Here is a 22,889-nt window from a genome sequence, read left to right on the forward strand (position 1 = left end):
TTAAACCGTTTGTAACACTTTTGCACTCTGACCTACTTTTGATAGTATTAGCTCAACCATGCTGACCTTTACCTGATTCAGCCTGCTTGCAACTCCTCTCCCAGAGTGCTACAAACCCCAGTGGGCCTCTATCATCCGAGGGCTGGAGTAGCTTAGGGCTGGACTTTAAACCCCCACCAAAAAAAAAAAAAAAAAACCAGGACAGTGGGTGGATAACAAGTAGCTCCTTCTCAACTTAGCTCCCACAATAGAAATCCAGCACGAGACAGAAGAGCTATACGGAAGACAGAGCAGGGCTGGGCCTGACTCTCAGTACGCTGGCTCACGACTTGACCGTTTCTCATATGCTAAACAGAAGAGGGAAAAAAAGGATAAAGCAACTGGCCTTGTAACGCTTTGGAATGTGCAAACCCCCGCCCACAGAAACTAACAAACAGTTAAAGGGGCCAGAGTGTGAAGGAGGGGCAATGGCAGGGAGAATGGGAGGGTTTCCAGGAACAAAAAGTTGTCAAATGAACAAGGGTTACCATAAGAAACTCCCCGTTTCCTCAATCCCTCTCTCTCGCTGTTCAGTCATCCTGCACACTCTGTTCAAGTTGGACTTTTTTATGACTTTTGAGAGCAGAAAAGAAAATGTAGAATTGGAGCAGGAAGGGGGGGTGGGGTGCCACAGCAGCAGAGGAAGGCTGACTGTTTAGCCCTTCCGGCTCAAACGGGGGAGGAGACTGGTGGCCACGTGGAGCTGAGCTATGTGCTGACATGTCCTCCACCCCCCACCCCGCTGAACACTCTTTGACGTGGGGTGATAGTGAGAGCACACAAACAGGGGAGTAGAGAAAAAAAAATGGCATTTAGTTCTTGCAAGTCAGCTGGTATCCGATTTTTGGATGGAGACACCACTAGCAACAAACACTTTAAAAAGCTACCAAACCCAGACACATACACACACACCACTACCTCTGTGTGAAGCTGCCTTTATCCATTCACAGTAGAACCTAATTTCTGTCAATGTGCCCTGTACAAGACACCAAATCTCTTGGTGCTCCTTTAAAGCACATCACTCCCGAAACTCAAGGAATGCAAGTCTTGTAGTGTGCACATGCGCACACACACAAACCCCACCTCTTTATATTAACAGCCAAAGCACAATGTAATGTAATTACAAGCAGATATTTTGTGTGATATCACCAATGACATTTATCATCTTGCAACCAGAGCTTCACATTTTGTGTGTCTCATAGATCACGTACAGTGGATCACTCACTTTTCAGACTGAGAAAAGCAGCAGGTTACACTGTTCAGTCATATGTAAGCATTACTGCAGATGTCTCAGATGTAAAAGGATGGTGACACAAGAGGGGCTTGAGTTCACAGAGACCTACCACATACCAGGCGAGGGCCATATTAGAGCACAGGGGGAACCACTAGACATTCTGTTAAATCAGGGAATACATTGTACAGCAGCTCAGCTATGCAAAATAAGAAGTTGAAGACAAGTTTATTAATATCTTTTTCAATCAGTAAATTGAATTCAGTGTCCCAATTCAAGCCTTAATCATAAGAAACAACAAGGATGTTTCTGTATCCCATTGCATTGTGTTGAAACTGGATTACAATGACACACATACTTGCTCATAATGCTACAATATGTCTCCAGTGACCATAAATTATCCATCTATAAATCGTACAAAAGCTGCAATAATACACTTTAGCTGACCAATACTTCTAATATAATAATATAATATCATGAAATCAAAAGGGCAACAACATTTTTTACTCATCTCAAATCCAGTTGCAAGACACCACCTTCATTATCAAGGACCTTCATTGGTAATGATGAATATGAAGCTTTCAATAACTTTAGCACATGGTTAAGTTCCCATGTCTTTAAAGCAGGGATTATACATAGGTCTGTTCGGGTCCCAGTGATTTAAATGATATCATCGCATGTGTGAGGGTCTGAGTAGACGTCTAAGTACCTGCTTGTTTTTTTGACTGCGCAGACACTCGTCCGTGTCCGTAACTGAGCATAATATCTACAGTTAATATCTATTTTTATATGTGATACCCAAAAAAATTTGTTGGATGTCATATGCAAAACCTAAATCATTATACTGCACAGCTATAAAGTTGTGGCTGTTTTTTTTTTTAAAGTAATATGTAGTTTTTAGTATGATGATAACATAAATCAGACGGTCATGAATGTCTATACTGTGAACATGTTACCAGCTGCAACAAGATCGTCAGGGTGTGACCACCTCCCTCTTCAGCATTTCAGAAATCATTCATAATTTTCTTGTTAGGATTGTTTGAGTGCTGTGTTCACTTTTTTATATAGTGTCTCCTCTTTGATAACTTCCAAGGATTGTTTTTTGCTAATAACATATGGTTATTTAAGATTATGTTAAGTCTGTCTAGAGAGACGTGGTGATTTTGCATAAAAGCAAATGTAATTGAGGATACACACAAGTCATAAGCAGGTAAAACACATATCCTGTATCACATGCATCTCAAAGCAGCACAGAGAGTTTGAAGTGTGGCACATTTTTGAATTAGGAATGCTGACTGTACCTGTTTGCGTTCCCGTTTGGTAGGGATGTGCTGGGCAGGCTGAGGGGGTGGCTGTGGTTGTTGAGGTGCAGGATTCATAATCACAGGTCCTGCCTGGACCGAGGGGGTGAACTGTGGCTGTGCAGGGTAGTAGGCCCCTGCTGTGAATCACAGACAGAAGAATGTAAACCAAGTCATATTGACTTAACATAAACACATCAACTTAAAACACATACCACTTAAATAAATACCTTGCTTCTGGTTACCAGATACTTTTTTGTATATTTTAAGAGAGTTTTAATTTTTGCTTTCATTTCAGATTCATTTCAATTAGTGTCAAGAGTGAGTTTGCTCACTTCAGTTTAACTATGAATGTTTAAACATGAATGTTTTAAAGCTTCCTCAGGCTGATTGTGTTGACCAATTTAACTGAACTTGTAGCCCTTTTCCCCTAGTACCTCCTTGCTCGCCTTGCCTTGACTTTTTTGGGGATTTCTGAAACACCAATTAGGTGGTAGTACCTGGTACCAGGTACTTTTTTTAGTACCTACTCGGCCGGGGTTCTAAGTGATCTGACGTGATCTAAAAAATGTGATGTCAGACTGCATGCCACTGATTAGCTAGTTAGTGGTGTCACACGATGTGTGATGAGAACGTCTCCTTCACAAAAATCAAAACCATCATTTTTCAAACCCAGCAATGATGGAAACGGCTACACAAAAAAACCACTGTGGTCTGAGAGTCTGTCAAAAAAAGACATACACCAAGCAGCAGGAACACCATCGCCTCGGTGTCTCCATTGGTGTGGTATCCGTGTAGCATACAAATGATGTCACAAGCTACACTGGTATAGCAACGCCATGCACATTAGGTGGTAGTCGATCGTAATGGAAAATGACCAAAATTACACCTATTTTTTGCAAGGATGCCATAACAACAATTACAGTTTTCAACTAATTTTCAACAAATCCATTTTCCCCAATAGCAGAAAAATGATTTTGTATAAAACGAATTAAGGAAAATTAAAAATTCTAACAACTCAAAAACATGATAAATGACTTATTCATGTAATGTAATATTAGGGTGAAATATTATATTTCAGCACTTAAAAAAGGGCAGATGTCTTAAACTCTTGCAGCTCCTTATTTTATGACTTTATTATCGTCAAGTATCAGGTGATTTTAATTACTTATTTTCCTGGGAATAAATAATTCAATTAAGTTCTTTCAGTAGAAATTTGCTGGAATAGAAACAACTGCCTAAAATCAGCATTTCACCAAATGCAACAGTTAAGCAAACATGGTACCAAGAAGAACGCCAAGTAGATTTTCAGACCATGACACAGCAGTCTGCTGTGTCAGCTCTGCATTGGTGATCTCATAAGGAATTAAATACTTATCACATTCACAAACTTGCCAAGAAAGCTGCTGCCAGTGTGACACCCTCCTAAAGAGCAAGCAAACGCTTTTCGCATACCTGGTCAATAATGTCAACAAGACAAAACCACTCAGTGACATTACCTGGCCGTGTAACTGGCCTCAGCTACAGTTCAAAATCAGGTGTAGCCCACTTTTACAAGACTTAGACTAAAAAAAACAAGAAGAAACCCCCCCCAACTCTAAACTGAAGAGGCCTCTTATTCAGGTTGGGAGTAGCTAGCTCCTGCTCTGCTTCTCTCCCCTGCTGCATGCATTACAGTCTAACTCACATTACTGAGTCTGCATTGTTGCCCAGAAGCAGCACAGCCTAAATATAGTCAAAAACCCACACCGGCTGGGGGAAGACTGCGTGCGACATGGAAAGGGAGGGAAGAAAGTGAGCGAGAGAAGGACAGAGAGAGGGAGAAGGTTCATAAAAGCAGAAAGCCAGAAGGCGGAATGAGACTTGGACAGTATCCCAATACTGTAAATAAGAAACCTGAGATATGACTCAAAGCACAAAAGTTTGCCATAAGAGGGGGATGGGGGGCTGCAAAGAGACACCGTCTAGACAACACCTACCCTCAGAGTCCTCCTGCTCTCGAGAACCAAGGTTGCCCATGTTGAACTGCTGCAGAATGTAAAGACTGTACAGAAATACAATTTAGAGGGGGTTTTCTCTTTAAACCCCCTCTCTAACTTTCTTCCCTGTCCTCTCTACAGGTGCCCTCTCAGAATGACTTCTTTTAGTCCTCAGCCCTCCCTCTTCCAGCGTGTCTCCATTTTGCTCCTCCCTCTGACCTTGCTGATTCCTCCCCACCTCCCTCCCTCCTCTTGAGTATAGTGGCAGACAAACTAAACTGTGCCATTCCAAGTGGCTCTGACTTCCCTGAAGACTCCTCTATCTCTCCACCACAGGCATGTTATCTGATCTTTGGTTAACACATAAGAGTCAAACGGATTTGGTGTGTGTGTGTGTGTGTGTGTGTGTGTGTGTGTGTGTGTGTGTGTAGGGCTGTTTCTATGTATGTGTGTTTTAAGAAACACTCCACCACATAGATGGCTGCAAGGAGGCAAAATGATATTCTGGGATTATAACTATGATGAGCATAGAGCTTAAGAGGGCAAAAATTATTAAAAAAAAAAAAAAAAAAAAGCATTACTTCCACACATGAATCCATTTCTTGGCTCAAGACATCTTCATGAAGCAAGCAGCAGTGAAGTCAAGGTCCTCAGCAACCAGGTTTAAAGAGCCATGTCTTACAGTCACTAGACAGTTATTTTATGTCATGTGCCATCTGATTTCACGACATGCCAAGGGACTGTCAGAATGATTGATGCAACAGACACGCAGGAGATTATTTATTCATAATAAATAATTATGCCTGCTGAATTCATAATAAACATGAAATCAGCAGGCTCAACAGCCACACAGCTCATTCCTATGAGCTGTAGCCCTGCTGTGGTGCAGACTGACACTTAAATGCACTTTTATGTGCCATCTCAGTCAACAGTACAGAATGGGAAGTGTTTCTGTTAGGGTCAAACTATCTGGGTTTGTACAAGACGTGGGAGGGTTCAGTATTCAGACCACACATTTAAGTATTGTAAAGATTCACTCATCACTAAAACTCCACAGAAGTTTACAATCTAGTAAAGCATTGTCAGACTGTTTGGGCAGACAAAAATGATCCTGTTCAAACTCCTATAGAAGAGCTGCTATAGAAGCTGTATATGCCAGCGGTCTCCAACCTTTTTTGCACCACGGACCGGTTTGTGCCCAACAATATTTTCACGGACCGGCCTTTAAGGTGTCGCGGATAAATACAACAAAATAAAACTAGTACCGGTACCGAAAAAAATAAGATTTATTCATAACACACGTGAAAAGACCCAGGAAAACAGAGTTAACGATAAAAACGATAACAAAATAACGCTGAAAACCGATAAAAACCCTGAAAACCATACATTTCACACCTGAGCGTCAACTCTCGCGGCCTGGTACCAAATGACTCACGGACCGGTCATTTGGTACCGGGGGTTGGGGACCGCTGGTATAGGCCTTTGATGTGTGTGATTAGGGAGGTTCTGAAGAGGTTACAAGTCCACAGGGCAAACACAAAACACAATTATGCTAACATGTTAACATCCCCACCTATAGTATCTTCAGAATTCCTAAATAGCCAAGAGGAAGCCAGAGAACCTGAAGAAAACCCATGTGTAAACCTTGTATATACTCATTCACTGTATATAAAGGTCTGTCTGTCTTTTTTTTTTTTTGCACAGTTGAGGAGCGTATCAGGTCACATTTCACTGCATGTTATACCTGTATAACCATGCACGCGACAAATAAAGAGTCTTGAAATCTTGGAGAACATGGAAGCCTCACACAGAAAGCCTCTGGTCGGCCAGGAGGTTTTGACTCCGTTTTCTTGTTGTCAGGCAATACAAAAACCTGCTACACCACCCTGTGCTACCACTGACACAGGGAGGTGTAGGAATACAGTTAAACTATAAGAATATGTTTGAACTTGCTGATATCATTCAAGACTACATCGACATGTCAAATCCTGAACGGACACTAGAATTCATTCTCTTGTCTGTAATCTGAAGTTTGAGATTAGTGTATTCTCCTGATTAAATTTTTCTCATGACCAGTAAAGTTACTTTGGATTGCTCCTTTAATCAAAAGGGGGACAAAACCCCAAAGGTATGTGTGCCTACTACCAGAACCGATCAAGGGATTGTTTGCTTGTTAGGCCAATGTGTACAAACTGTCCATAAAACAAATCTAACCATTTAAGGCCACTCATACTAAAAAGATCTTATCCTGAAAATGCATGTTAACAGTAGCAAAACTCACACAGAATAAATAACACTGGCACATTTTCCACACTGACTTCTCTTATAAGCAAAGACATGAATGTAATGGCCTGTTTACGGTCACCGTACTGGTTGTATCACACACCAAATGTGACAAGACCACTGTCCCGCCATAATTTATAGTGATGCCAAGTAGGGATGGGTATTGATAAGATTTTCACGATTCTGATTCCATTTTCGATTCTGTTTAACGATGTCTCTCTCATCATGGTCACCTAAATGCACAGTAATGGCAGGTTTTGTAATAAGGCAGATCGCGCTACCATAATATGCACTATTAGTTGATTATTTACCTGCCATATTAACGGGAGAGGACGTGCAAACGTTACCGCTGCTGCTGGGTTGAGATTCACGAGTCCGGAGCGGAATTAAAAAACACGACATTCATTTAAGGTTATCACGTGTTTTGTGAGCAAATGCTTTTGCATATTCGTAGTGTTTCCTCCCTTAAATGAAATATCTACTTTGCAAGTATTGCAAGTTGCCCTGTTGTCATCTGTTCTCGTAAAGTATGACCAAACTTTTGAGCGTTTGAGCCGCTTAGGCGCTGTGTTTCCTGCCAGGTAAATGACGCTCCGCAACGTGGTGACGTCATTCGGGGCGACTGGAATCGATAAGGGAATCGTTTGCAAAAATGCCAAACAATTCCAAGGAATTGAAACAGTGGGAACCGGTTCTCAACAAGAACCGGGTTTCGATACCCATCCCTAATGCCAAGGGTGCGCCACACTTGCAGAGAGTGTGTTACCAAAAGTTTCTCCAGAAAGTCTCTGCTTTTCATGCCTTTACAACATCATCTTCTGTGTAATTTGGAATGATCTGAGCCTTTGTTATGATATCAGTGGGAAAAAACAATATGATTATACATTCCAACACAGTGTGCCAGGCTACAAAAGTGAACAGGTCCACGACTGGCCAAAATGACACCAAAGAGCAGCTCGCAATAGCATTTGTAACACCATTTTCAGAGTGTGTTTGTTTGTTTTGTGAGGGTTACAGTGGTGGGTATAAATATGCCTTCAGTCAAACGCACACAGACTGCTGTTCAGAAAGGAACTGCAAAATATCTGAAAATATAAATTTATATATGCCAAACATGTGAATTTCCCATAAATTAATGCACAAGTCCACCAGACCTTCAGCCCTATACAGTTTAACTGTCCCATGCACAACCCAACATACACATACTCCACATTCAAGAGCAAATAGTGGAATCCTTTCTATGAGCAGTCTCATAGGAAGGATTGTGTTTTTACAGGTCTGCATTGAGGCCTCTGCATTCAGTTCAACAAAGACAACACATAGTTCAAATGCCTGGTAGGAGGAGGTCAGCAAGTTTGTTTCAGGGCATCACTAGGTTTTATGGTCCAATGACACACAGTTACCACTAGATGGAGGCACAGCACGTATGATCAGCAATAAATGTGTCCGTTGCAGCTATACTCAGTTGATGTGGAACAAAAGGACTATGAGTAAATGTAAAATGAAGACACTTTTGTGTGTATTAAATATAATCATTGAAGGCTTTTATACTGTGATATACATAAATTTTACCTCTATTGCTAAGTGCAGATTTCTAAGGATGCTGTTGTGGGCCCATTTGTACATAACCACTTTGACACGAATAGTCAGCAACTTTAAACTTTTTGGGGAATGCAGCCACACCCATCAATAGGAACACAGTGCGAGTTGTAACTGCTATTCATTAAGGTCATATGGTCCATGCTGGCTGAGAGAAGGTCATCTTTCCTGATTATTCTCTCTCCCACGGTCTGTAAAATTGTCACTGCTTTTTATAACACCTTATACTCCACTCCTGTTCATTCTCATTTCATGTTAGCCAGAAGTGTCTCGCACAAAGAGATGCATAAATAATGAGTGGGTGGCAGGGGACAAGATGAATGTAATTATTAGAAATCTCAGAAGCGTGTAGTTTATTAAGGGAAGACGGTTATTTTCTTGTAAACACTTACATGAAGACAAACACTGAAAGAGTAACAAGTCAGGATTCCTCAAAAAAAAAACAAAAAAAAAAAACAAAGAAGACTTCAGCTAAAGGCTGATCACTGTGCAAGATGTGAGCAACTACTGAGGATTTAATGACATGTTACACAGCTCACTGGCTTCCTGTAAAATGTTGCATTAATTTTTAAGATTCTGCTTCTTACTTTCAAGTCTCTTGATAATCTTGCACTCCCATCTCTCTCCAACTTCTTCACATTGCCACTCCTTCCCATACTGAGATGCTCCTCCTATGCTGCTCTTACTATAACAGCTGTTTGTTTCAGCCAAGTAGCCCCGCGTCTTTCTAAGTCTTGCCCACGGCACAGTCACTACTCTGACAGTCTTACCATCTTTAAAGTCAGTCTTTAAACACATCTTTTGAAGCTTCTCTATTCCGTTTGATTTTAGTTTAAGACGTATTGACTTTTTACTATATGGTGTTTTCCTACCGTTATTTTATCTATACTTAAGATATACTTTTGTTTAATTGCTTCTAAGGGCTCCTTGAGTATGTTGAAAGGCACGTATAAATGAAATTTATTATTTTGGGTGGTGTTTTTTTCACTTAACATTTTCCTCTCCTCTCACCCTTCCTATTTAAATTTTGTTGCAACTTGTCCTTGCGTTTCATTACAAAGTGTACCATCGATCTTCATAATTGTTTTTCTCTCCAACTGATTTAGTTTGCCAAGTGTAAGAATGGTGCTTGTTACTAGGTGAGTGGCACAGATGAGACTCCAGGTAAAACCTCTTACCGTAAGTACCATATTCTGCAGGGCTTGTGCCTGGGTAATAGCCTGGGGTGCCCGTTGGGACTGGAAACTGCTGAGGTGTGGGAACGTAGGTTGGTGACCGGTACTGAGGGGGCAAACCAGAGAGCGGGTGGAAGATAGAAGAGAAGATAAATGGAGAAAAACAAAACAAAACATCATTAGATACAGATATAGATCATTAAAGTTGTAGAAGCAAAAAAAATGTGAACACTTTGGAATTACAAGGATTTCGTGCCAACCTCTAACATGGGCTAAAACTTGAATATTATAAAAACTATAAAGAATTCTGCCTTCAGTCTTTGGTTTGTTGTTCCCTCAGTGACTACAAGCAGCCTCAAACCATAAGGATCCCTCCATGATGCTTTACAGTTGGGAGGGATCTGAATTGCAAAACTAATGTAATGAAAAAAGTAATCTGCTTTTTTGTTACTTCTCCAAATAAGCAATCCATTACCGCTGTAATGTTGCTACATTTTCCTGTTCCTTTTTCTTTCTATTTTTTGCATTTGTGCACTTGCTTTCTATTTTTGTGAAATGGGACACCGTTCGCATTTTGGAAGTATGTGCGTTACTATGTGGCTGGATTAAACTATGTGACACACAGCTTCAAAACTCTGGTGGTATGTTGAGGAGAAAATACTACATACATACTGGCTATGAAATAAGGTGAAATCAATACACTCAGGTGCTTTTCTCAGGACTTTGACATATTGGTACTCAAAAGAGGTTAGTGCATTATACAAGGCTGCCATCTTTGAAATGTAGTACGGCAGGAGACAGTTCGCCTCAGAAGTGTTCTTGTGTCTGAATATAATTGAATAATGACATTTTTTTGTCCTTAAGATGTGCAAACAGACAGAAACCAAACTGTCTTTATTTATAAATGAGAAGCACCTCTACAACCCAAGTAGCTGCAAATGGGTATCTCCAGACACCAGCACATTTTCACACATTTGGATAAGAAGACCAGACCACATTTTCTGAGTAATCAAAGTAGAAATCCTGGTAATTTCTGCAACAAAATTACAAATGCCTCTGCACCATTAACCACTTTGAGCAGTTTGAGTCACTAAGCCTGATTTTGTGGATGCAGGGTTTACAAAATGTATCTAATAAAAAAATTAATGCATTTTTAATAGAGCTAACAAACCTATATTTTCAATTTAATTCAATCTTATTTTTATAGCACCACCAAATCACAACAGTTGCCTCAATGAGCTTTATATTGTAAGATATAGACCCTACAATACAATACAAAGAAAACCTCTAGCAGAAACACAAACAAAAAAATAATAAACACACACACACACACACACACACACACACACACACAAGTTGTGCCCCCTACCTGTGACTGTATGATGTAGGCAGGTCCCTGTGGCGAACTGGGAAAGGGCAACTGTTGCTGGGGGATCATCATCATTTGGGAGCCAGGGCCTGCCTGGTAGACATGGGTGGGGGTCACAGACCGAGGAGCACTGCTGGGTGGGACACCTCTTGGCCCACTGCTGGGAGGCAGGTTGGGCCTGTTGGGGTAGTAGGGCTAAGAAGATAGTAGAAAAGCAAAGGTGAAGCAAGTGTGGGTTGTGAAAAAGACAAGAAGAAATATGGTGTGATGGACCACAGAGAAGAAAGAAAAACAAAACAGGACCATTTGCTACCTCTCTGAAACCTCTGACATGAATAAATGCCCTTTGCATTATTTTATCTCTTGGACCCAGGGAAACTAGCTTGTTCAGCCTAATAATAAGCTCACAGTGTGTTTATGAATCTGTGGCTCGACTCCAACTGGAAACATATTGGCCCTGTCTGCCAGCAGAGATAAAGCAGCTAATGCTGGTTCATTCAGAGCCTCCTCATTGACATTCTGCTGATGGCCTGGGAGCTAACTGCTGTAGCCAGAAAAATGACACCAAGCCAACAAAGCACAACACTGCCAAATATTAGGCTCACACATATGCACTCCTCCAGAGGGTGAAAGAAGGGAAAAGTGGAGGGAAAAACTGTGAGGAAAGAGAAAACCTGAGTTACCTGTAGCGATCTGAAGCTTCCCTTCAGCAGCACAAGCACAGATCACACATAGACACACATTCAATAGAAGCAAGAAGAAGGTGGCAAGAGAAAGAGTGAGAAAAAGAAGGCACGAAAATCAGTTAGAGGAAAGCGCCCAGAAACCACCCGATCTTAGCTAAGCAGTGAATTAACAAGCAGCATGCAGATAAAAGGCACAACAGTGAATCCCAGTGAATCAGGCCTAGCTGCATTTCTGAAATGTTGGTGCAACATTTATGCATTTTATTATAAAGCATAACCCAAATGCAATTTAACTTTTGTCACAGTAAATTCAATATTTACTTAAAACATTAACTTCAGTTATCATCAAGTTAATTTTGCATTATTGGGCAATGTTAATTACATAAACGTAAAATAAACATAAAATGTTAAAAATATTATCATGTAGTCTCTGAATCAGGAACCACCAGTTTGTGGTCATTTTATTCCTGAAATCTTGGCCTTCTCACATGCACTAAAATGGGTGAAATTCCCCTCCCACCCTCAAGTTAGTCAGCTGTGCTGTTAGTACCTGTTGATGTATAGGCCGGGGCCCGGGGGCAAACTAGAGGAGGAGAGGCAGACAGGACAGAGATTATAGACAAAAGCTCAAACTCCATGCTTCACTCCCCACTAACAGGTTATTTCAGTTCTGTACGTTTCCAACTGGCGCTCATCATATGAAAATGGCTGTCATAGCATGTGCTTTTCTTAGCTTGCCCTATATATTTTTTTAATTATTTAATTTTTTTTACAAGGCTACATACAAAATATTATAGATCTGATATTAATGTATAAATCAAGCTGCCTTTAAGCTGATTGCATTTACTCAAATCAATCAGGGGCAGTAAGAAACAAAAGAATTTAGATCATGTAGATTAAGCTCCAATACTTCATAAGACATGTAATGAAGACCACAGTGACTGTTTACATTTCACAGAGCTGGAGGAAAGTTTGCAAACAGACATGCAGGCATTCTAAGTAGGGCTGAACGATATATCGCATTTGCGATAATATCGCGACATGATCAAGTGCAATTTTCTAACCGCAAAGGCTGCGATTATACTCTGGACATGTCCAAATTCATGGGCTGCATCCTCCTGAGGCCGCATTTGTAGACCGATTACGTCACAGCGACGCGCCGAAGGCTGTCCAAATTACTACCATATCCCAGAATTCATAGCGCGGCCCAGCCAAACTCCAGTTTCCAACAATGGCGGCCGCTACTAAGTTTTAAAATTACTCATACTAATCTTTCTGGGTCACAAAATAAACTTTTAACATATTTTCAGGCGAGAAAGTAGTTGTGTAAACATCAAATATCTGCTCGGTTTATCAAGATATCCCATATTTGCAAAAGTGCTTCGACGTTTTCAGAGGCGTCTGCTACCCACCAGCTCGACAGCTAGCCGGGAGCTCGAGGGTTACTGATGCGGCCGAGAACGGCACAACTCCCGGCACATCATTTTCAGATCACCGCGGAGTTTCGCTGCTCGGGTTAAACGTAATATATAAGTCACTTAGACAACCTAAAAATGTTATTGTTGGGCTTTTTTCAGTGTTTTGTTTGTTCGTGAGTAAATCGGTTTGGCTGAGATTAAAGTTATTAGATTAGATAAAATAAAACTTTATTAATCCCCCGGTGGGTTCCTCCTTGGTTTTCACACAGCTGACTAAACGTCAAACAGAAAACTTATTAAACAGAAGTATGAGACAGTTGAGAATTTACGCCAGTGTCTGGTTATATTTTAGATAGCAAGAAGCAGACGGCCGAGTTTATTAAACTCCACCGAGACAGCGGTGACGCAGATCAGAAGGCTAGACCGTCCAATTTCACGCCTTTAAATTTTAAAGGCGTGTTTGTGTGTGTGTTTATACAATTGCTATTATGTTTGCACTTTATGTGTAATGTTACTGACTGCAGAGATCAGTAAGATGTGTGTATTTTTTATTTATTAGTTTTATTTATTTAATATTATTTTTTAATTGAATGACTGTCTAGTAGTTCACAGATGTCGAAAAACTGAGTGTGGTAAAGCCACTGATTTTGTTTATGTATATTTCTGCAATCTGCACATTGTACTGACTTTCATTTTAATGTTTACACCAGGGTTCCTTGTCAGCACTTTATGCTCAGATGTTTGTAAGCTAAAAATAAACTATTGTGTATGTTCAAATATACTGTTGTGATTGAAGAAGTTAAATAAAAATGTCAGTCATCAATTCATGCATCACCTCATGTCATCATAACAGAGGTCTGTCTTCCGGGAAAGAACAGTTTAAAATTAATGTAATATAGTATTGGCCATACTATATGATGTATTGCTTGTCTTTGTTTAATAATACAGAAGACAAAGACCTTAAAAAATAATCGCATATCGCATCGCAATCGCAATATTGGGGCAAAAAATCGCAATTAGATTATTTTCCATAATCGTTCAGCCCTAATTCTAAGAACCCTATACGTTTAGGATAGTGCCAGTGAGTAGAAGTTTTGCAAAACTGCACAATAGCATTTTTACCCTGCGTGGTTTGTCTGGACTGATCAGATGCAAGTTAGAAATAAACAAAAATATTTGCATTGCACCACAAAAATGAACTTGTGTGGAAAGCAATGAATCCAATTTGTAAATTGTCATGCTTCTGACTAGATAATATGTTCCCTGATAGAACAGTCGTTTCTGAGGAGTGAGCAGGCCTACCTGTCGGGGTTGTGGTGTTGGGTTCATTTGTGGAGGTTGGGTGGCAAACACTACAGACGGGGGCTGCCCAGGGGGGAATGAGGGCTGCAGAAGACAGGAAGTGAGAACAACAGCAAAAGAGCTTTAAGAGAGCCAAAAAGGTGAGGCCGTAGAGTCCCACAACCGTGTAAAGGCTTTACTGTTTATATTACAGACATCTTTTCCGATTTATGTTTATGGGGTGTAGACAACTGGCAAGTAAGTACTTTATAGCTATTTTTGAGACAAAGTAAAAAACACACAAACACCAAAATAAATAAAATCACAATTAAAAATAACAGTGTTTAGCTGGATAGTTACAAAGATGCCGCAGGCTATTCTGGCCCCTGACAATATGATGGCAAGATAATAATAATAAGCTCATAGTGTGTTTATGAATCTGTGGCTCGACTCCAACTGGAGCCCATTTATAATATTCAAGTTTAAGCCATGTTAGAGGTTAGCATGATCTGAAAAAGACAGTCATAGACATCGTTCCAGTTAATTACTATGGAGGACATCAACTGCTGTGGGACTTTCCACAGTATTGTCAAAAAACACAAGACTTGCGTCTGCTGCAGCTGTCCTCTATCAGAGAACCTCTATTGTTGAGTGATCTACTTTTCATTATCTTCACAAAGCACTTGAACGACTGCCCTGTCTCTTTGAGAATACACAGTGAGAAAGAAAACCACACCCTTGTAGAGCCAATATGCAGAGTTAAGTAGCGTGGCATCTTACCTGTGAAAGGCCGGGGGAAGGGGCAGGGTGGGGAGTGGATGGGGGTCCCGTTATAGGCTGTGGTGCTTTATTCATTTCATGGAGCTCTGCATGGGGAGGCAGATGTGGACCTGTGTACAAGTCTGAAAAAAGAAATGACCAAAGGGTCAAACTGGTCTTTGGTAATTATATTACCTGCCATTTCAAAGGTCACAATGGTAACACTGTGGATTACATAGTGTATTAAAGTGGATAGCAGTTGCAGTTTACCTGAAGTCTTACATAAAAAAGTGAGAGCCTTCACTAGACTTACATTTATAAATCCTTTAAGGTCCAAGTGTCGTTACGCTGGGTATTTTTTTCCCCTAAAAGTCAAAGAGAAAGAAAAACCTTGTTTACAATGATCAGCTTGAATCACATTTTAAACTTTACAGCCACTACTTTTTAAACAGCTGCATTACAAACAGGCTGGAAAAATATATAAAGTCTACAATATCCAATTCCACACTGAATTATAAAGTATTTATCACCACCAGCACATTTGCAATGAAACATCTCTTGTTTTGGTTTAAGTACAAAGGCTGATATACTCAAAGATAAAGACAAAGAAACATAAAGCTAACAAAGCACTGAAGCCGTTTTTAACTTTAAAAGCTAGCCAGCTAACATTGTCCTCCATGCACTTTCTGTTTAATAGCACACGTTTTCTGAATGTGAAAATAGTTCAATAGCTTTCTGACTTGAAACATGTTACATTTCAATCATAGTGCTATGTAAAACTTGACTGTAAAATTAAAAATAATAATTGAAAAACAATAGCCAATAAATTGAATTTGAGCACTCGTTTACATTAAACCTGAAGTGTTATACCTCATTGTGTTGCAAGATAAATTAACCCCACTGAACAACCGCTAAGTACGCTAATATATCGTTTTAGCTAGCTCCTCTTTAGTATTAGCATTAAATACGCATATAATGATAAGCTTGACAGTTACAACAATTAAAAACACAGGTAAATGCAATGACCCACTACAGTTTTACCTTGAACAGTTCCGCGGACATCCGTGTAGTAAGTACCTTAGACACTGCATATGTTTAAGATAACATGCTAGGAGTGAGAAATAAACTGCCAGACTGTCTGCTATCAACAACAGCAGTCTTTACGTAGTAAGCATGAAGAATTCAACCAATGGCGTGTGCTGTTCCCTGTTAAAATATGCTAATTTCCCACCCCCGCCCCCCAGCGGCAGTCGTCTAACCTGTCGCTATGGACTCCCAACAGCCCTATTGGGCTTCCAGCTGTGAGGTTTGTTTTGTGGACCAAAAAAACAAAAAACAAAACCCAAAACGTATTTGTGAGTTGTCTGAATCCCCAATACTGATAAAGCAGCAGAATATTTGTGAAGGAAAAACAAAGGGGGGGGGGGGGGGATTATTGATTGGGTGCATCCTAAATAAGTGGAGAAACTCTTCAAATGAATAAGTTTATATTAATGACAAAGAAACACTTTTGCAGATTTGTACAGTGGTCATTTAGTGATGCCACTATCACTATCAGCACTGACACCTATCTACTGTATTAGATCAATACTGCTAACCAAAGTTGAACTGTTTTAAAATTCAGGGAGCATGAATCAGCTCACACCTACCAGAACAATTCTGTGTACAACAACAGATTGCCATTGTCTATTGTTCCAACTGCTCAGTCTCTGAAATGTGCTCTCCATTTAGTCTGATCACCACATGATGATACACTCAAACAAAACAGTCACCCTGCTGACTAAATGGTCATCTCCGTATGTCATACATAGTAAGATACATAGTAAGATTTCTCCCTAGCTTATAGTCTTCACTAATAATAAACGCATCTGGTATTCATAGCCCAAACACTACATTATCGCTATCACTGTCGCTGACACACACACACGCTCTTTTTACTGATACACATACAGAAGTACTCACACTCTGAGGCAGCAGAATAAAAAGCCTGAGTCATGATGATTCCGGATGTTTGTTTTTTTTTCAAAGAGGAAATCATGCTACAGAAATAGTTGTTATCCAAATTCAAATTTTATTTATCACCACTGTTTCTATGACTATAACAATACATAAATGCAAGGGGACAAAAATCTAATCAATTTCAACAAAGAGGATTTCTATACAGGCAGGTGAAATCCCTGACATTGATTGAACTATTCACACCATAGTGGAGCTACAGAGCTTTAAGGAAGGCAGCAATATAAGTGAGGAAAGAATGCAGGAGGGAGATAGGTGGCAGTTCACAGGCTCATCCATAGAAAGACTGTTAGGCTTAGCTGGGCTGGCTTGAACCAAATGCTAAGTAAACAATCTCAGGGCTAAAAGAGAGCCTAAGACTAAAAAGCTACCTACTCCAGTCATTTTGCATCACACTGAAGCCGTTTTCACACATGTGCAGCAGCCCTCAACTTTTCAGCACATCCCCAGACAAAGGTGTGAGTGAGAGGGCAAAATCTCTCCAGTATAAGATCTATTTGATTTCAGACTGTGATGTTGTGAGGAATGTCCAGGTAAAAGTCTGGTAAGATCATAGTGAGCAAGCGGCCCCGTTTCCTGACACACTCTGCCAACATCATGTCTAATACTATCACTGCATGCACCATGTCAGAAAGAGCATCTGCAGATAATGTCGTAAACCACATTATCCAACTCCAAGACTCCAAGGAACATTTTTCACAGCAGTTCAGACATTATCTGTCTATACCAACAAGCACAAAGACACAGATTACACGACTAGGAAAATAGCCATTCTCCAAATCTACAGCTCGCTTCATACCTCTGCGTTTTGCATGAAAAACGAATAACAAGCTTTATCAGATGACCATGAAGAAAATAAATTCCATTATTTGGATGCATTTCTGGTCCTCCATTTCCTTAACAATATAACATTATAGCTTTTACCAGACTATCCTATTTTAAGTAGGCAATAAGATCTCCATGGGGGAAATATGGTCTATATTGCAGTTTGAATCGTGGCTTCAAAACTGTTACAACACATGAAAGTCTCATACACTGGGTATGCAACAGTAGCATGATAAAATTCAGATTTTAACAGCATAGCAGCTGCTACCAGCACATGTAATTCTTTAATTATGTTGAATTACCACCGGCAGTTTAACTTCATATCTTTGTTTTCTTTCAGATAAGGGTTATGTGATAGAGGGAAGGATATGTAGATACTTAGAAGATCCAATCAAGCAGCAAACACAAACTGCACTGTTTATAACAGACTCACTTTCTGTCCACTGACATCAGTCAAGTGAGCTCAGCAGCATGTCTTAAAATTGTATATAATCCAGTAATGAATTGCTGAAATTAGTGTTCACATATTAAAATCTGAAGCACCAAAAATAAACCCGGGAATAGCCTACTGTACAAGCAAAGATCCCAGTGGTCGACCTTTCTTGCAGGAATGTGGGTTTTTTGTTTTTGGGTGGGGGTGGGGGGCAGAGGAAAGTCATCCACACCGCCACTGAACCCCACCCCATCCCCTTATAACACACAGGCCAGTCATTTGAGCTTCTCTGACATGCAGCACTGTGGAAATTTAGCCAGCACGACTGACAGGGAAACATGCTCCTTCAACGGTTACGTAAGCTTCTGCTGTCGGTAACCAAAGTTTGCTGCTAGTGAAGTTGGCTGTCATGTCTCCTATAAAGGGCGTAACCACTGTCTGTGTTTGAACACACATGATTTAGACTCCCTTTACCCAGAGAGACATTACTGTAAATCAACTGTTTACTGAACCTATAAAAAAAACCAACCCCGCCCCCCCCCCCACCCCGAAAAAAACCCACATCTGCACTTAGAACTAGACAAACTTTCCTGCCTGGGGGAGACAGCGGTGGAAAAAACAATCAAAGATACAAGAATGCAAGTCACTTTTTCATGCCTGCAAATACTATAAACTAAACCACTCGTCTCTCAGGCTTTTGCACAAAGCCTATTTGCAAATGCACATGACCTTAGTAACTTAACTTTTGTACACATTTTATTGGCCTGACGTTTGTACCTGTCACAGTGAGTGACTGTGTAGTCTGTTGTGATAACGCAGTTCAGAAAGCTCCAGCAGTGGTAGGCTTCGCTGGATCACTTTAATGCTCGACGACTATAGTTTTAATTCAGTATGCAAAGACAACAACATGCTTATTTTGCAAAGTTGTGTTTTTGTTCTGTCATTTATAGACAGGACCAACACACTTAGAAGAAATTAGGTCAATATTCAAGTTCACTGACCTAAGCAGAAAGGTAACAGGAAATAAACTCTGTCAGATTTCCTCCTGTACTGTGCTGCTTCTCCCAGAGATAGTCCACAGATTTAAAATAGCACTTACATAAAGTTGGGGCATTTACAAGAGAAACACTCAAAGCAGAGGCTTATATATTTAGAAAAGCCTCAGGACTGAGTTGAGATAGATGCAGCCACAGCAAACGACCAAACCACAACCATGCTGGTCCCCTGACCGGGAAACCAAAGGACACTGCACACTCATTGCCTAATGCTTTATTACAAGCTACTGCTGTTTTTCTAATGAGAATCATAATTTATAAAATTAACATAATTCTGTATTTGATAAAATGGTGACTGACAGGAAAGCCTTTAAAGAGGTCATAGAGCAAGGAAGCAAAGGGCTGTTTTCACAAACAATTCTCTACAAATGGACCCTTTCGTAAACATGGGAGTCACACTGTGTTGGCCATTAGAAAGGCCACACAAAGTATGGAAGTGGATTTAGACCACTTCCATACTGGCTTCATTTCAGACCAGGAAGTTGCATCCGTTTTTTTTTTTTTAAATACCGTTTTTGATTAGGAGCCACAGGAAAAGCTGCATTACCACATTTTCCACAAATCTGCTCAATACAACTTGATTTATACAATCCCCATTGAAAGCTCACAGCTTTTTTACCATCATCTTGTTTCTGCTTCTCCTTTCAAGGGTCGCCACAGCAGATCATCTGCCTCCATCTTACCCTATGCGTCACACTGACCAGCAACAGGTCCTCTTCCACTACATCCATCCTCCTTTGAGATCTTCCTCTTTTCCTCCTGCCAGGCAGCTCTGTATTCTACATCCTTTGTGCAGTATATCCACTATCCCTCCTGCACACATGTCCAAACCACCTCAAGCTTACTCGTCGCTCTTTTTACTATTACACTTCCTTTTTTTTGTTGAAGCCCTAACCCTGCTCATACTTTTCAAGTTTATCTTATTAGACATTATAAATTTCCATTCAAGTCACTGTTTTCTCAGCCTGGTTAATAATTCCTCTGACATTTTTTTTTCTGAAGTGGAGTGAATTAAACAGTATGGATGAAACAAACAAAACAATACTTTACAGTCTGTACTCCGCTGTTGACACTGACCAATAATCATCCCATTTGAGCATCAACAGTCTGTGACAAGCAGGCATCCCACTCTGACAATGATGAACATACAATTAGAACGTAGCTGCAGTGACACAGCATCACGCCAGCACAGCCTGTCTCCTCCCTCCCCTTCTCGGTCCTGTCCCCATGTTCCTCTGGTAACATTCTGCCAAAACCCACACATGCCCAGTCTCCAGGCTTTCAAATTTCACAACAGGATGCTCGGCAGTATCCTTATGTTCGGCAAACTGTGAGTAGCTGGCTCCATGTGTTTGTCTGCTGTGAGTTTTATTCATTTCCTCCAAATAAAGCTTGTCTGAAACCACTGCATATCAAATATGAATGTTCACTGATAGAGACAAGACAGACAATAAACACCTGCCTGTATTAGCTATATAGACTGTATGCCATCTATAAGAAACAGCATCCATTTTGGACCCACACTCCCAGATAAGGTCACATGGTTGCAGTCCTTAACATCAGCCTCGTGTTTGCTGCAGTAGACGAAGTGATCATCAAAAGGTTTAAATGTGAACATACCACCAATACCAGCGTTTGACTGCCCCCCACCATATATATATGTGTGTGTGTGTGTGTGTGTGTGTGTGTGTGTGTATGTATACATATGAATGACACAGATACTGCAGAGACATTTACACCAAGCTTGTCAAGACAACGGTCTGTCCAAACTGTGAGACACTTTTGCTTTGACACAGGGGCGTGTCAAGTGTTTACGCGTGCGCCAAACACACGGCAAATTCATCTATTCCCGTGTTATTTACAGTAAACGCATATTCACGCACAATAGAAGCTGCCCTAAACATCTGCAAATACAAACCCGCTGCTGCATGTTATGCAGTTAGCCATGCTGCTAACTTTCCTAGGCCCAACCTCGATCTACCACGTGGTTTCTCCTGCTACTGGCGCGACGCACAGCCCAGCTGCCGGCTTCACGCCAGCCACACCTCAGCCGACAGCACATATGACAACCATCTATTTCACGTACGGCACAAAGCATAGACGTCCAACAACGTGCAGAGGAGGCAGCAATGAAGACAAGCGTGACACAGGTCGGATCTAAGGAGGAGAAATACTAACCCGGTCGAGCTGAGCAGGTGGCTCCTGGTTATTAGCTCGTTGGTTCAATAGCTGCTATAGCTTTAGCTATATGAGGATAAACTGCGCGGCAGTGATGCCAGTGGTGTCGTGACAGTGATGGATACTGTAACTAACCCGAATGAGTCAGACACCTCAGTTTCACTTTGCAGCCAAACATCTCGCTCAGTTCTGACAACCTACCTACGCTTACACCGGTGCAGTACAGGGGATGCCGAGAGGAAATCCCAGATTCTCGTGTGGCTTATTTCCCACTGCAGTTGACAAGTTAAAAGCACAGTGATCCATCTACTCAACCACTCAGGCTCCAAAACACACTGTCCAATTTCTCTCCATTCCTGGAATTGGAGTTGTAGCATTTGTTTTGTTCATGAAGAAAAAGACTCTTGCTCCATGTATACATCCAGATCTTTAAATCAGCTTTACATGCTTGCCCAACCCGGCACCAATCACCATCACATGGTTTCAGGTATCAAGCTCTCAGTATGCATGTTATAATACATACATTAAATGATTCCAGTGATCTCTTTATGTAAAGCCGGGCAGTCAAAAAGGTGTAAAGGAGTTCTAATACTTTCAGTCGGGAGCTTGGCACTTCGGCAAAACACGCCTTCACCAGCCAAAAGTGGTTTCGCTGCTCACGTATCTTATGTAGGCTACTTTGTAGCTAACCTACAAACGGTTCAATAGCTAGCAGGAGAATTTACGTTTACCGGCGAAACAACAGCACTGTGACACGACAGTCTGTCTATCACTTTTCTTATATGATATAGTACACATAACATAATGTGTGTCCCCGAATCAAACGGGCATGTAAGCAACTTGGCTGTCTATCGAAATGCTAGCTTGCTAGCCGGACAAGCTAAAATGAAGAAAGAACACCCACGTCGCGTTAGCATGGAATGCTAGCGACCAGCTAGCTAGCTAATCCCTAAAAACACAGCAGGAACACCATCCAGCAGAAAGCACTCAACAAAGTCACAAGACACAGCCAAATCACCCCACTAAAATGTGAAAGGTAGGTCTGAACGTCCCACCAGAGTCTCCATAGAACAGAGACGTAACATTTATCTCAGATATTAAACGTTTCAATAAAGAATTTAGCTGAGGATCGTGGCGTTACCTTTCTCTCCTTGAGTCCGCGGAGCCGGACGGACGGAAAGTCTTCCCGGAAGCCGGTACCTAGTAATTCCGGCAAAATCCCATCACGTGAAAGTTTCCCAGTGATCATGTTCTGAACAATA

At 40.9% G+C, this 22,889-nt stretch overlaps 1 protein-coding gene across 7 annotated transcripts in view; it reads right to left on the bottom strand.

Moving 5' to 3' along the window:
* LOC146618313 (eukaryotic translation initiation factor 4 gamma 1-like) overlaps positions 1–22,806 on the bottom strand; it is a 37,834-nt gene extending 15,028 nt beyond the window's left edge. For 2 of the 7 annotated variants that reach the window (XM_085371452.1, XM_085371459.1), the window contains exons 1-7: positions 22,769–22,806; positions 15,434–15,485; positions 15,142–15,263; positions 14,383–14,466; positions 10,977–11,171; positions 9,611–9,713; positions 2,572–2,711 (exon numbers count right to left, since the gene is read on the bottom strand). In XM_085371452.1, the coding sequence (XP_085227578.1) occupies positions 2,572–2,711; positions 9,611–9,713; positions 10,977–11,171; positions 14,383–14,466; positions 15,142–15,216 (597 nt within the window). In that variant the 5' untranslated portion in view covers positions 15,217–15,263; positions 15,434–15,485; positions 22,769–22,806. Of the gene's footprint in view, positions 1–66; positions 523–2,571; positions 2,712–4,070; positions 4,520–4,550; positions 4,809–9,610; positions 9,714–10,976; positions 11,172–12,212; positions 12,246–14,382; positions 14,467–15,141; positions 15,264–15,433; positions 15,486–22,768 lie in introns of those variants that run through there. The other 5 variants (XM_085371453.1, XM_085371454.1, XM_085371455.1 and 2 more) reach the window with 5 other exon arrangements.
* Positions 22,807–22,889: the final 83 nt, after the last annotated feature.

Source organism: Diplotaxodon limnothrissa, linkage group LG14 (assembly GCF_057381915.1).
Source record: "Diplotaxodon limnothrissa isolate DT_005_m linkage group LG14, D_limnothrissa_male_GT1.1, whole genome shotgun sequence".
Lineage (NCBI taxonomy): Eukaryota > Metazoa > Chordata > Actinopteri > Cichliformes > Cichlidae > Diplotaxodon > Diplotaxodon limnothrissa.